The sequence below is a fragment of the Pipra filicauda genome, unplaced genomic scaffold (assembly GCF_003945595.2).
Source record: "Pipra filicauda isolate LSUMZ 115617 unplaced genomic scaffold, ASM394559v2 scaffold449_size645428_pilon, whole genome shotgun sequence".
Taxonomy (NCBI): Eukaryota; Metazoa; Chordata; class Aves; order Passeriformes; family Pipridae; genus Pipra; species Pipra filicauda.
This window is the reverse complement of record NW_024104586.1, coordinates 553,695-568,028: the sequence shown is the minus strand read 5'-3', so window position 1 is coordinate 568,028 and position 14,334 is coordinate 553,695. Positions and strand designations below refer to the sequence as shown.

The 14,334-nt window shown below is 51.9% G+C and overlaps 1 protein-coding gene across 3 annotated transcripts in view; it reads right to left on the bottom strand.

The window, feature by feature from the left end:
* ADAMTS14 (ADAM metallopeptidase with thrombospondin type 1 motif 14) overlaps positions 1 to 11,010 on the bottom strand; it is a 32,396-nt gene extending 21,386 nt beyond the window's left edge. For all 3 annotated transcript variants that reach the window (XM_039385907.1, XM_027711125.2, XM_039385909.1), the window contains exons 1-4: positions 10,930 to 11,010; positions 10,116 to 10,522; positions 3,439 to 3,595; positions 2,598 to 2,794 (exon numbers count right to left, since the gene is read on the bottom strand). In XM_039385907.1, the coding sequence (XP_039241841.1) occupies positions 2,598 to 2,794; positions 3,439 to 3,595; positions 10,116 to 10,522; positions 10,930 to 11,002 (834 nt within the window). In that variant the 5' untranslated portion in view covers positions 11,003 to 11,010. The remainder of the gene's footprint in view (positions 1 to 2,597; positions 2,795 to 3,438; positions 3,596 to 10,115; positions 10,523 to 10,929) is intronic.
* Between the last annotated feature and the right edge of the window lie 3,324 nt (positions 11,011 to 14,334).

Below are 14,334 nucleotides of genomic sequence, written 5' to 3'. Positions count from 1 at the left end.
TCCGACCCCCATAACGTGGGAAGAGCCTGAGGTCAGAGCAGGGAACTCTGTGGCTTCCCACTTGCAGGAGGATTTAGTAAACCAACGGGAGAAACGTTCAGAGAGGGAATTTGAGTGATGCCAAGAGCAGCCGACCACAGGCATCGCGACAACGTGCCGGAGAATAAAACACTGCAACGAAGGCATTTGCTTCTTAAAGCCAACATTTTCTCTGTTTTGGAGCAGCCACATCACTCATCCTCCACCCCATCACCCTCTAATCCCGCAAATCCTTACCCCCATGTTGATAACTTCCCCTTCATTACCGAAAATATGGCAGAAATAATGCCCGAACCAACAACCAACCACCCAAAAAACCAAAAGCACCTTCATAACTTTGTTATTTCTGAACTGGCTGAGCCTTTCCAACATTTTCCATCACCACGTAAAAGAGTACTCAAAGAAAAATAAATAAATAGAGGTGAGGATGAAGCATGGAAAACAAAACAAAACTGGGAGAGAGAAAGAGATCCTTGAACATGTACCCCCTTTGCTGACATTCAGGTGCTGGCAGAACAAACCTCCTGTAAGATGGCTACCTGAACAAATATTGATCCCTCCACATCTCTCAGGACTCAGGGAATATGGATGTTTCTATCTTAAAAAGGAAAGAAAAGGGATGTAGGGAACCAGCACAGGCTTCCCCATCCCTTCAAGTGAGGAGAGTTGCAGGAGCTGTAAATTAGAGTTGCTCTAAACTCCTTTTCAAACACATCTAACTAACCCTCAGGGTGCACAGGTTTTCCAAGGAGCATGAAAAAGCTTCTGAAAAGCTATAAAAATATTTCCTCTGCCAACAAATATTACTCAAAATAAATTATCAACATTATCATTACAGAATAAATAATAAAATACCGTAATTTCTAACTAAATAAGGAACAACCATTCTCCTTTCTATCATTTCACAGAATCATAGAATCAGCCAGGTTGGAAGGGACCTCTGAGGTCATCAAGTCCAACCCTTGATCCACTACTGCTGTGGTTCCCAGCCCATGGCACTGAGTGCCTTGGTCTTAAACACCTCCAGGGACGGAGAATCCACCCCTTCCCTGGGCAGCCCATTCCAATGCCTGATTAGCCTCTCTGTAAAGAATTTCTTCTTAATATCCAACCTAAACCTCCCCTGGCACAGCTTAAGACCGAGCCCTCATGTCTTACTGAGAGCTGCTGGGGAGAAGAGACCAACCCCCCCTGGCTCCCCCCTCCTGGCAGGGAGTTGCAGAGAGTGAGGAGGTCTCCCCTGAGCCTCCTCTTCTCCAGGCTGAACAGCCCCAGCTCCCTCAGCCTCTCCTCACAGCACTTGTGCTCCAGTCCCTTCCCCAGCCTTGTTGCTCTCCTCTGGACCTGCTCCAGCCCCTCCATGTCCTTCCTGAGCTGAGGGCCCAGAACTGGACACAGCACTCCAGGGGTGGCCTCACCAGCGCTGAGTCCAGGGGCAGAATCACTGCCCTGGTCCTGCTGGCCACCCTGTTCCTGAGCCAGGCCAGGATCCATTGGCCTTCTTGTCCCCCTGGGCACACTCTGGCTCCTGTTCAGCTCCCTGTCCATCCCCACTCCCAGCTCCCTTCCTGCCTGGCTGCTCTCCAGCCCCTCTGTCCCAGCCCGTGGGGCTGCCGGGGGTTGTTGTGGCCAAAGGGCAGGACCCGGCCCTTGGCCTGGTTGAACCTCATCCCCTTGGAATCAGCCCAACTCTCCAGCCTGTCCAGGTCCCTCTGCAGAGCCCTCCTGCCCTCCAGCAGATCAACACTCCCCCCCAGCCTGGTGTCATCTGCAAATTTGCTGATGATGGACTCAATCCCCTCATCTAAATCACCAGTAAAGATATTTAACAGAACTGGGTCCAACACTGATCCCTGGGGACACCACTGGTGACCAGATCCCAACTGGATGCAGCTCCATCCCCACCACTCTCTGGGCCTGGCCCTCCAGCCAGTTCCTGACCCAGCACAGGGTGCCCCTGTCCAAGCCTTGGGCTGCATTTTCCAGGACTGTGCTGTGGGAGATGGTGTCAAAGGCTTTGCTGAAGTCCAGGCAGACACATCCACAGCCTTCCCCTCATCACCAGGTGTGTCAGCTGGTCATAAAAGGAGATCAAGTTGGTCAGACAGGACCTGCCCTTCCTAAACCCGTGCTGGCTGGATCTGATCCCTTGTCCACCCTGTAGGTACTGTGTGATTGCATTTAGGATGATCTGCTCCATAACCTTGCCAGGCAAGGTGAGAGATCTTGATGATGAGAAGGAGACGGTCTCAGTCAGGAGAAAGAGAAAATGCTCTTGGTCTTGGATGAGAGAGAGCAACAGCACCAACACACCAGACCCTGCCATTGGCCAGGGGAACATGATAGAGGTAAACACCAAAGGACTCTGCTTTCCATCCCTCCAGTTCCCACCGCTGTTAAATGCCAGAGCCAGTCACGTGCAGGCACAGCCCTTCCTGCAGCACTCCTTCCCCTCCCAAACCCATTTTTTCCGAGGGTGACAGATTTGCAGCATCAGAAGAGCACTAAGCCAAGGGAAGGGTGGGAGTCACATCTTCCCCCCAGAAGCCAAGCCTTACTATGTTCATGAGGGTGAGGACGTAGTTCTGGACGTGCTCCTTGCCATGGAAGCGCACGACTGAGTCATCCACGGCCAGCAGGACCTCGATGTTGTAGTCATCCTTCCTGGCATGGCGCCTCTTGCGCTCCGTGTCCCCCAGGCGCTCCGTCAGCAGCTCCAGGGAGTTGGGGAGGTCACCCACCTGCGCCCCGGGCACTGGGCAAGGCATGGAGGGCAGAAAAACAAAGAGCCGCTGAGGTGACCTGGCACCATGGCGGCACTCCACAGAACAAGAAGCGAAGCAGGGAAAACAGACAGGATATTTAATTCCAAACAGGATATTTAACTCTGACTGGCTGCTCTGTGGTGCGGAAATGGCTCTGAATTGGAAGTACCAGGGCTAAAATGCACATTAGTGGTTGGACTCTGATCCTAAAGGTCTTTTCCCACCTAAATGGTTCTATGGTCTGTTTGATTCCACAGTTCACAGAATCATCATAGAATCACAGAACAGTTTGGGTTGGAAGGGACCTTAAAGCTCAAGTTCCGTGGGCAGGGGCATCTTCTACTAGATCAGGTTTGCTCCAAGCCCCATCCAATCTGGTCTTGAACTCTTCTAGGGACGGGGCAGCCACAGCTTCTCTGGGCAACAACTTCCAGTGCCCCCCCCCCCTCATTTCACAACACGGAGGTGATTAAACCAAGGCTGGGCTCCAAGCCCAGCATTGTCACTCCTTTCTTCTCACTAACAACCCAGCTGGCAGCTAAAACCAGTACGAGCCAGGGGGCACGTGGAAGGAGAAATCCTCTCTCCACTTATTCTCAGTTGCTGGGACAGAGCAGATTCCAGCAGCCCCTACCTTCAGGGTGGAGGTCGTGGCGCGGCGCGGCGCTGTCCTGCCGGATGGCCGACCGGCGATACACCACGTGGGCCCTCCCGTGCTCCTCCATCTCCTGCTGCCCCCTCTCCAGGGGCTCGATGAAGAACTCGTTGCTGTCTGTCCGAATCAAGCCAGCCTGGACTCCACAAGGAAATCAAGGGGAAAAAAAAGGTGTGGTTTTGTATAGGCACAGGCAGACAGATACACTCAATACATGCGTTAAAGATCGATGCAGAACACACATGATTATGAAGACCACCCCGAATAAACCTGTCTTGTTGCTGCTCCGTGACACTGGGATGGCTCTGTTACCACGCTAATCTATGACAACCCATAATTTCTCCTGCAGATGGGAAAAAAAAATTTAAAAAGAAGGGGAAAAACTAACCAACCAGAAAAACAAACAAACAAACAAAACCAACCAAACAAAACAACAACAACAAAAAACAACCTGGCTGCAACTCAAGTTATGTCTTTAAATGGCAATGAAACTCTGTTCTTCTCATCAGCGATGAGTTCTGCTGAACTCTGAACTCAAGGGATAACAGGATACACGCCACTTCACCTCCCTGCACCCTCCCCATCCCATTCCCATAGTGCCAGTGAGGAAATCTGCCATTTCACCAACCCTAAGAGCTGCAACAAGAAGAAGAAAAAAGAAACTGTCCTCTCTCTGCCCCACAAAGCGCTTGGGAATTAGCACAGGGGAATCCCGTCGGAGGAGAAGCTGGAAAGCATTACAGCTCCACCTCCCAAACACAGGGAAGATCAATGAGAGGGCAAACATCACTGGAAATGTTGTCCTGGCTACCGACCTGCTCCTAATTAACACCAAGCTCCCATCAAATCCCTCTTACATCAGCCTGAGCACTCAAACCCCGCAGCGCCGGCCGGCTCAGACCTCAGGCAAGGAAAAGGATCACTGGGATTTGGCTTCCATCCCGTGGGCAGCACCCCTCCCAGCCCAGAATTTTTCACAGCTCCCTCCACCACGCACGCGTGCGTTCCTTCCTCCGGCGCTGCCCGCTCTTGAATTGCTGCCTGGAAAGCACCAGCAGAACATATGGATCTGTTCTTACAGCAAAGCCTTCGGCAGCTCGTACCTACTGGAGTCCTCATCAGGGTTTTGATTGGAACGGTTTTCATCAAATCAAATCAAATCAAATCAAAATAAAATGCATACAGAGATGTATATTGGACAGAGTGTGGGGCTCTTCCAAGCCCGCCTGGATCTTCGGATCCCCTTTCCATTCATGTACTGTTGGATTCATCATGGCATCGGCCAATCTGGCTCTCTTAGACTTCATCAAATTTCCTGCTCCACTTGGGTTTTAGTGGCTGCTTAACTCCTCTGCAAAGCACATTTTTGGCTGGTTTTGTTTTACACCTCCTTCCCGAGGAATGTAAGTACTTGCCTGACACACATATGTCAGATCCTTCCCACGGGAGACGTTCAGGTCAACCCAGGGCAGGACCTCTCCAGCCAGGGATTGTCCCACTACCCTCAGCCAAGGAGATCAAGACCACAGCCAGGTTCAATCAAGAATCTGGAGCACCAGGCAAGGTGGTGGCGATGAGGCAGAGAACAAGCCAGGGACTGAACCCACAAGTCAGGTTCAGTGATAGCTGAAGAGTCCATGATGATGGGGCAGGTCACAGAATCATGGAATCAGCAAGGCTGGAAAAGCCCTCTAAAATGATCAGCTCCAACCACTCTCCCAGCACTGCCAAGGCCACCACTAAACCATGTCCCCAAGCGCCACATCCATACGGCTTTTAAATCTCCCCAGGGCTGGTGACTTCACCACTGCCCTGGGCAGCCTGTGCCAGCACTTGACAAGCCTTCCCATGAAGAAATGTTTCCTAATTTCCCAGTCTAAGCCATTGCCCTTAACTGTATTACAAGAGAAGGAGAAGAAGCAACCCGTGTCCCAGGAGGAGCTTTGCTGGGACACCACCACCCCCTCCCAGCCCTGCCACGGGGCGTTTCACCCCGGACCAGGCACCCCAAAGCCGGTTTATGGGTTTAGGGCGAAAGCCGGGACTTGCTGAGTCAGGCGGCCGGAGGAAAGCTGTGCCGCCGCGCCGGGGCAAGGCTGGATTAAAATGTGAAAGAGCCTGGGCCCGAGCCACAGCCCACTTGGGTCTGAGCTGCTCTACAGCTCGTGACTAATTACAGATGGCTCAAGAAATAAAGCAGCCCAGGCTTTCTCCCAAAGGCGGGATGCAACGCGCTGCCGACCGATGGCTGGTGGTGACCGATGGCAAAGCGGATAACGCGAGGATTTGTGTGCCCGTCTGATCAGAGCAGCCCAAGGAATGAAACAGAAACCACACAGCAGTCACCCTGGCACTTGCAAAAATAAATTAAAAACCAGAACAACTCAAAAAACACCATTGCAGGCCATGCACCAACCTGCCTGGTCTTAAAGAGGAGCAGCCCAGGTTGTATTTCAGCATTTTTGGAAGGTTATAACTGTAGGCAGCCAATAAGAAAGGCCAGACACCACCTAGAAAGCCATACTCAGCTTTCCTTGGGCTCTTTCCAAGAGATCAATCCCATCCTCAGTGATCAACTTGCCATGTGCTCTCCCATCCTCGATTTTAATTTGGTTTAATAATACCAAATTGAATTAAATTGATTGGTGGGACCATCACTCCTAACATGAGATGCTGTCTGCAGCTCTCAGTGAAGGTAAGCACCAAACTAGAAAATGGCTCTTAAAGACAATTCCACTGGAAAGAGGGAAAACACTTCTTTTTTTTTTCTTTTAAGGAAAACACCAAGCTCACTCCTGTCAGCTCACAGAGGGTAAAGTCTCTTTTCCAGCTCTCCTGAAGCTCACCAGGCTACAGGAGAGATGAAATCCAGCCTCACTAAGGGGGAGCCCCCCAGAACCCTGGGTAAGCAGCTCGTCCACCACCATTGGGTGAAAAGCTCCAACTCCCACAGGAATTCAGGAAATTCTGACACTTCAACAGAGCTGAGATGTGGAAAAATTAATAAAGCTACTGCACTCAGCCAGAGAAGCAAACAGTGCCGAAGGGGGAAGCCAGCTGCGTGCATAGTATGTATTTTTCCTATGAGATTCACACTTAATTTGGACAAAAAGTCCTAGAAAACCAGGCAGTGTGAACACAGACACCATCACTAACACCACTGCCCTTCCATCCAGGGATTGCCTGGTGAGAGCATCGGGGGGGGGGTCAGTAGAAGGGTGCATGGTCCACGGGTGCTCCATCACCATTCTGGTACCTCTCTGTCTGCAGCACAGGCTTTGCAGCCTCTCAAATTCAACACTTTGCCCTCCTTGACTCCTCTTCCCTGCTCTTGGTGCCAAGGTAAGCGATTTTTGGGATGGCTACAGACCCTGCTTTGTCAGGTGACACAAGCCAGGACTCCTGGTGGGGTGAGGACATGGAGGCACTCTTACTGCTGACTGATCAGGTCTTCAGCCCAAACAGGGCTTGGTTTGCAACTCACTGCCAAAAATTAGGATTATCCCCTGGGAGAAAAGCCCTTGCACTCATATAAGACCCAAACCAGCTGAGGCCAGTGGGACATCTCACACCTTCTTTCTTCCCAAAATTAACCCTACAGTTATAGGAGCTGCAAGGAAAATCCTCAAAGACAAACCCTTTTTTTTTTTTTTCGCTGGGGTATCAGTCTGGGGACTATTTCTCCCCTCATTCCCTATGAATTACTGTTCCTGAGGTCTTTTGTGCTCTGCTTATCTGCTGCCACCCATCTGAAGCAAACCAGGGCGCCAGGGCTGGAAAACGCTGGCTCTACAGTTTACAGGACTATGGCAAAAAAACCCGGAGGAAAAGTCAGCCATAAAAAGCAAATAGGGTGCCTATGGGTGATAATCCTTCACCCATCTCTGCAACCAGCAAAGCAGGAAGGAAACAAGGCCGACCACGCACTGCTGAAGCCAGCATGGAAAGATATGGGATGCCTCCGCTGCAGCGAGACGTGTCCGCCGGGGGAGATTTCTGTCTAATGCTACTTTACCAGTTAGGAATTTGGTGGCTTAGATCAGCTTTGAAATTATGTTATGGGCGACAGCACCTTCCCACCCTGGTACGAGACACCCTTGCAAAAAAAAAAAAAATCAAAGGGCAGATTTTCACGCGTGGATGCCCACGGCCAACAACAGCCGAGGAAGGTGCCACGGGCTTGGCATCCGGGAAGAGGATCGGCTCCACTTACACGGCTAAATATGGAGTGAGGAAAGGCTTCGGGAGCACTGTCTTTTTCAAGAAACTGGGTTGTTTTTTTTATCCCCCCCCTCGTTATTTATAATCTCAGTCTCCGTTTGTACACGGGCTGATCTCCTTGTGTACACAGCCTTCATCCACGGCATCCCAGAACGCTTCCTCTGACCGCAGACCAGCGGCCGAGCGCGGTCCTGCGCCTCCCACGCACGCTATACTGGGATACCAAAGCCACAGTCCCCTCCCCGAGCTGGTGGATAACTTCCAGAAAAAGTCCACAGCAATTCCAGGGTCCTTGATGAAGGGAGAGTTTCCTCCAGCTGGTGCTCCCCACATTAAGTTAGTGGGGAGCACCTCAGTAGCAGTCCTGACTGTGTACAGCCCTCCCAGATGTTCTACTGCTTCTCTGACAGATCATAAATGTCATCCTCCCATCCCATCCACACCCAGCACCGTGTTTCTGTTCTGTTTCTTGCTCCATTTCCTAAATCAAGCTCTCTTCACTGCTTTTTGGGGGTCCCCTTGGGCTCCCAACTCCTCCAAAGCAGATGGATCCTGAGCAGACTGTAGCTGTCAGACTGACTTAAGCCAGAGGATCACACAGCCAGAAAACCCATGGAAGAGGGAAGACAACTGTGACATTGGAGGTATCACAAAATCCTCTTTACTGGGGGATGAGGAGAGCCCCTGCTTGGGCTCTGTCCTCCCAACCTCTTCCCCCAGCCTCATGCCCTTCCCCAGATGACGGGAAATTCCTGGTTGAGGCCAGGATATCTATTCGTTGGCCACAGAGCAAAAAATACGCTGCAGGAAGAAAAGAAAAATCCTTATCCTGGAGAAAGGTCACTTCTTCCTTTATGTGGGCTCAAAAGGGTGGGCTTGGGGTACTGTGGGTGGCCAGACAGGCATGGCTGCATAAATGCACACGGAAACGCATCCTGTGGCACAAGCTACGTCCTAACCCAGCACTGCTGCTACCACCTGCGGCCAAGGGATGGCAACAATAACAACAAACCCCACCTGGGGAGGTGTGCAAGGGGCTGAGAAGGGAAAAAACTTGGGGCTAAAGCCTAGGAAAGTTAAATTCTGGATGCTAACAGCATCCAGGGCTCCAGGGAAGAGAAATCCCCTCGCTGCTTCTCAGCTGTCAGCTGCTTCCAGCATCCCTTTGCTCATGATGCCAAAGGGAGTGAGACTGTCCACGGAACCTCCACACTTCAGGTCTCCATTCCAGACACATCACTTATTTGCTGGAGCTATAGGAAATGCCTTTAAAGCTCCCAAGCCTGCCCAAATTCGCCAGCCCCAGTGCAATCCGTGTCACGGAGAAATGTCTGCAAGTTTGCAGCCTCAGCAAAAGTCCCAACGGGATGCTTCAAAAGGTGTGGATTACGTGCTGAAAAAAATTTAACTACTATATGTAGGCAAAATATGTATTTCTGGCTACGCTGCTCTATCATTTCTGCTTGTACAGTAACACTGGGTGCTGTATAAAAAGAAAGGAATGCCAAATTTTTTGTGCTAGTAATCAAAACTGGCTTAAGGAACTCCCAGAATAAAGCAACCAAAAAAGAAATATATAAAAAGAACCAAAAGAAAAAAAGCTCAAAATAAGACATTTATTCCAACCCAGGAGTAACACTGAGTGGTACCAGGAGGAAACAGCCAACGCTGGCACCTAAAACAAGACTTAAACTGGCTCAAAGGAAATCTGAAGGGCAACGGGCCAAAGGTATTAAAAAATGAGCGATTCCCCAAGCGTATCAGAGGTAGGAAACCCACAGGCAGAGCAGACGCCGGGGATAAGGAGGTAATAGAGCCATTTGAAGGAATTAAAGCCCTGTGGCAGCAAGTTACTAATGCTGAACTGTGCTCAGAAAGCCAGGAGGTTCTGAGCACGAGAACGATTAGAAAAAAAAAGAGGTCGTCCCTTAAAAAGACAGTTGGTGGAAGCCAGACTGCACCTAACAGTGATTTCAGGAGATGCTCAAGCTCGCTCAGCACCATTTAAGAGGTGGGAAATGCAGAGAAAAAGTTCCTGGGGCAGTCCCAAGGTAAAATACAGGCAAGCAAGGACAGAGCAGCACCACCCAGCGTGGTGCACCCATTCCAGAGGCAGGGCACAGCCCGTGGGTGTAACAACATGTGGCACAGTCCACCTCCGGGCAGGAGGCAGCTCAAGCGTGGGACTGGCAATTTTTTCAAGCCCTTTAAATAAATATCCCTGCTCAGCCAATGGAAGGATGGAGCAGGCAGGTAGAACCCTGTGTCAATGTGGGGAAAGGCGACCTGCCAGGTAAAGGGCGATGAATGCCGTGGACACCTAAAGCATCACCAAAAAAAATCAGGTTTCAGGACACCACCATTCACCTCTTAAGAGAAAACCACACCAAAACACGGGCACCACACACGAGCCACCCCGCCAGCCCCCAGCTCACCAGTCCGTCGCAGTTGCTGATGGCCACGGCGGCTCCGGGCATGCCGGAGATGTCCCCGGTGAAAAGGCACCGCTGCTGGAGGGGCTCCCGGAAAAGCACCTCAAAATCCTCCTGCCATTCAGCCACGGCGCCCGGGGGCAGCAGCCGCCGGTTGGGCCTCAGCCGGAGGTGCAGCTCCTTCCCAAAAACCGTGACGTTGAAGTAGAGCAAGCGGCGCTGGGGGGGCTCATCTGGGGGGCTGCGGGGGACGCGGCGGTGGGATGGGGAGGGATCGGGGGGACAGGCGGGATCGCCGATCCCCGCCACCGCCTCGCCGGACACCACGTGCGAGAGGAAGCGACCCCGGCAATCGGTGCTGAACGGGACGATCACACCATACTCGCGGAGTTTGCCGGACAGGAGCAGCTCTGCGGAGACAAGACGGAGGGAAAGAGCCGTGGGCACGGAGCATCCCGCTCAGGCACCGGGATCTCGGCGGCCAACCCAACTTGGGGAGCCTTTGGCGAGCCCCGCCGGAGCTCCATAAACCCAACAACTGCTTTTCCGTCCCAACACGGCTCCGCTTTGTAGTTTTAAGCGGGTGCGTCCAACGTAGCAGAAGGAACTCGGGCTGACGTCCCCTCGCACGCCAAGCACGCCAACTATTTCTCGCCCAGGCTCCATCTCCCCCAATTCCCACTGAAACCAAACAACCCCCCCCGCCCCCGGCGGATTCTCCCCTTCTCCCCATCCCGCGGGGCGCAGCCACCTGTCAGTCCCCCCCCCGCCCATCCCGCCCCGGCGGGGCCCCCCGTCCCGGGGGCAGCGGCCGTACCTGGGGCGCTGCCGGCGGCCAGGCAGCCGTGCAGGGGGACGAGGCAGGAGAGCACCAGCCGCAGATAATCCATTTGGGGCCGGCGGCGGGATGCGGCGGGATGCGGGGCGGGCGGCGCCCGGCGACCGCCTCCCCCCGCCGCCGCCGCGGCCGCCGCCGCTCCCGCCGCCGCCGCTGCCGCCTCCGGGGCGGCGTGGGGCGGGCCGGGGGCCGGGTCTGGCCGAGGGGTGGGAGTTTCGGGCTTGTTTTAATTAATTTCCTTTCGATTTTTTTAAAATTTTTTTTCCTTTTTTTTTCCTTTTTTCTTTTTTTTTTTTTTGTTTTATAATTTACTTTTGTTATTGACAAGCGCCCCCACAAAAAAAAAAAAAAAAAAAAAAAGTTCTCGCGTTGCCTCCGGATCGTTCTTTTCTTGGAGATTTAAAAAAAAAAAAAAAAAAGCCTTTTCGGGTAGCCCGCCCTCCCTCCCACCTCCCACCCTCCCTCCCACCTCCCACCCTCCCTCCCACCTCCCACCCTCCCTCCTCCTCCTCCCCGCCATCCCTCCTCCCCACCCCTCCCCGCCCCGCGGCCGCCCGGCTCCAGCGCTGCCCGAACAAAGGCGAGGCGCGTCGGGAGCCGGGGAGCCCCCCCACCTCGCTGTGCCCCCAGCCCTCTCCCCAAATCCCACCTCCCGGCCCGGCGGGAGCGGGACCCCACGCGGGGATGCTCCACAGGGAGAGCCAAATCGTCTCCCAGCGCTTAGAGCGCTGCCGCCGCGTGAGATGGAGGTAAACATCCTGTTTGGAAACATCTGGGATGTTTTCCAGATGTGGAAACATCCATAACAGTGAATTTGCAGATGTCCCATCCCTGGAAGTGTTCAAGGCCAGGTTGCCCAGGGCTTGGAGCAACCTGGGCTAGTGGAAGGTGTCCCTGCCCATGGCAGGGGCTGGAATGAGATGAGTTTCAAGGTCCCTTCCAACCCGAACCATTCCATGATGCCATTATTCTTCTTTCTCTCTACCCCCTGTGTTTTAAGGAGGGAACAGACAGGAGAAAGCACTGGTATGAGAGCCATGCCCTTCACACCACTTGGGTTTTCCAAAGGGCATCACCAAAGCTCTGGAGCACGCTGAGTACATGCTGTGCTTCCTTGGGCACCTTCCTTGTCACCACCACCCTTACAAAGGGCAAATAAATTAAGTACTCCCCTAAAAAAGTCTATGGAATTTCAACAAATCCAGCACCATGGTAAAGGGGCTTCCCACATCAGAGTCATGGAATGGGTTGGGTTGGAAGGGACCCTCAAGATCATTTCATTTCAACCCCCTTCCATGGGCAGGAACACCTTCCACTGTCACAGGTTGCTCCAAGCCCCATCCAGCCTGGCCTTGGACAATTCCAGGGATGGGCCATTGATCGACACAGAGGAACACACCTTCTGTTGCTGTTTCCATTTGCTGTGTCCAGCTATTCTCTCCTTCTGGATAGGACTCCAAGGCCAAGCCCAGGGAAGGGACTGTGCTGCAACACCGGTTGTGCGTGGATTATGCTCACCTGGGGCCCCAGGGGCTGAGCAACCCCAAACCTGTGTCAGGAGGTAATCCCTGCCTTGAAGACCTTGCTGTCCAAGCTGCCACAGAAGCCAGAGCACAATGGGAAAGGCGAGCAGGGAAAACAACATGCTAAGCTGATGGGAAATCAGCTCTGTCCTTAGGATTATTGCTTTGGATTTCCTTGGTAGGACTTCAATTGGAGATTTTCTCCCAACCCACCAGCACGGCGATGCCAGGAGTGGTAGGAGAGGACCATCATTTGGGAGAAGCCACCTTTGGAATGCCCTGCTTACCTTCACTGCAGATGTGAATGGATGGTGGGGTTGCTGGGTGCCAGAAGAAGGATCCAGATGTGGGAATGGGGAACCTCTTGGAGACGGTCCTGCTGAGGCCATTTCTGGTGAAGTGCCAAGGGAAGCGGTGCTTCATCGCTCTCCAGTCGTGTCATCCACAAGGAATTCTATCAGCATCACTGCAGATGAGGGTGGAGAGTCTTGCCTTCTAGCTGGGTGATTCGGTTGGGTTTTGGGAGGCTGAGGCCTCTGTGATCAAAATCCAACCCAAAACCCCCTGTAGGTAAAACCACAAGATGCATTCAGAGAGATGAATATGCTGACTTGAACTAGAGAATTTCGAGTTGGAAAAAAACTGATTTTATTTCCCAGTTTAAGGCTTTGCATGCTTCTGTTGCTTCGTGCAATCTATAATTAAACATAAGAAGTGATCTCTTAAGAGATTCTTTGTAGGAAAGACAGAAAAAGAATTTGTGCTCCCAGCATTTCAGGTGATTTCAGCAGACACATACCTGTTAGGGCATTAAAGCTGGAACAAGCCCTTGTTGGGACTAACTGGATTTTTGACAAAACACATAATAAAGGGCAGGCCTTACTTGTGAAGAACAGCTCTGCAAAGCATCATTTAATTTTTATTGGTTTTTTTTAGAGGCAGAAACTATTTCTTCCTCCACAAGATCCACGAACTCATCCAGTCCCTCTGGACCTTTAGTGTCTCCCTGGTGTTAGCAAACCATTGGCTTCAGCAGCATAAATCTGGCTGATGACAATGGCAATGAACTGACACACAAGTTGCCCCATTTATTACCTTCTAAAGGTAATAAATAAGTAGTTTTGGGTACCTATAACATGCTGGGCATGGTGAAAAGACAACCCCCAAAGGGATTTCTTGGGCTCCCGGGTGCTGAGATGTTCATTTGTCACCCTGGCAGTGACACGGCCCTACCTGTTGGTCTTACCTGCTGGAAATACTAAATTATTAACTGCTGCATGTGGATTTTTCTTTTTCCTCTATCAATACACCATCATTTAAATAAGAAAAATTTGTTCATTCCAACCTTCTCCTTCCCAGTTCTCATCATAAAGAGAGGATGGTGAGAGCGAAGCAGCAAGGCAGCTTCTCCTTGTCCTTTCCCTCCTGTCCTTCCCCTTTGCTTTGGCCCCTCTATTCTCCTCTTTGTCTCCTGGCTTTGCCTTTAACTCTGTACCACCCTTCTCCTTGACTTTAGGCTTAACCTTTTCCTTTCTGTTTTGGAGTCCAAATGGAGCCTTTTCCTGTTTTCCCCTCCTCCAGTGCTATTTTATCTGAAGCCCCCATTTCCTCCATGGATAACACACTTTGTAATTCTCTCTGATTCAACAGGCACTCCTCTCTGCAGCCTTGAGATTTGCCAGGGACATGTTTTTGGGGACTTTCCCATTTGTTAGGTGACCTCTAGGCCTGGGGAGGAGCAGTTTTTCTTTCCAGCTTCCAGAGAAGAAAGCTGACAACAGCTGCTGCTTTTAAAACCCCAAATCAGACTTCTTTTCCTCTAGGACGCTCCAGCTTGTGCTCCCAAAGCCTGATTTTGATC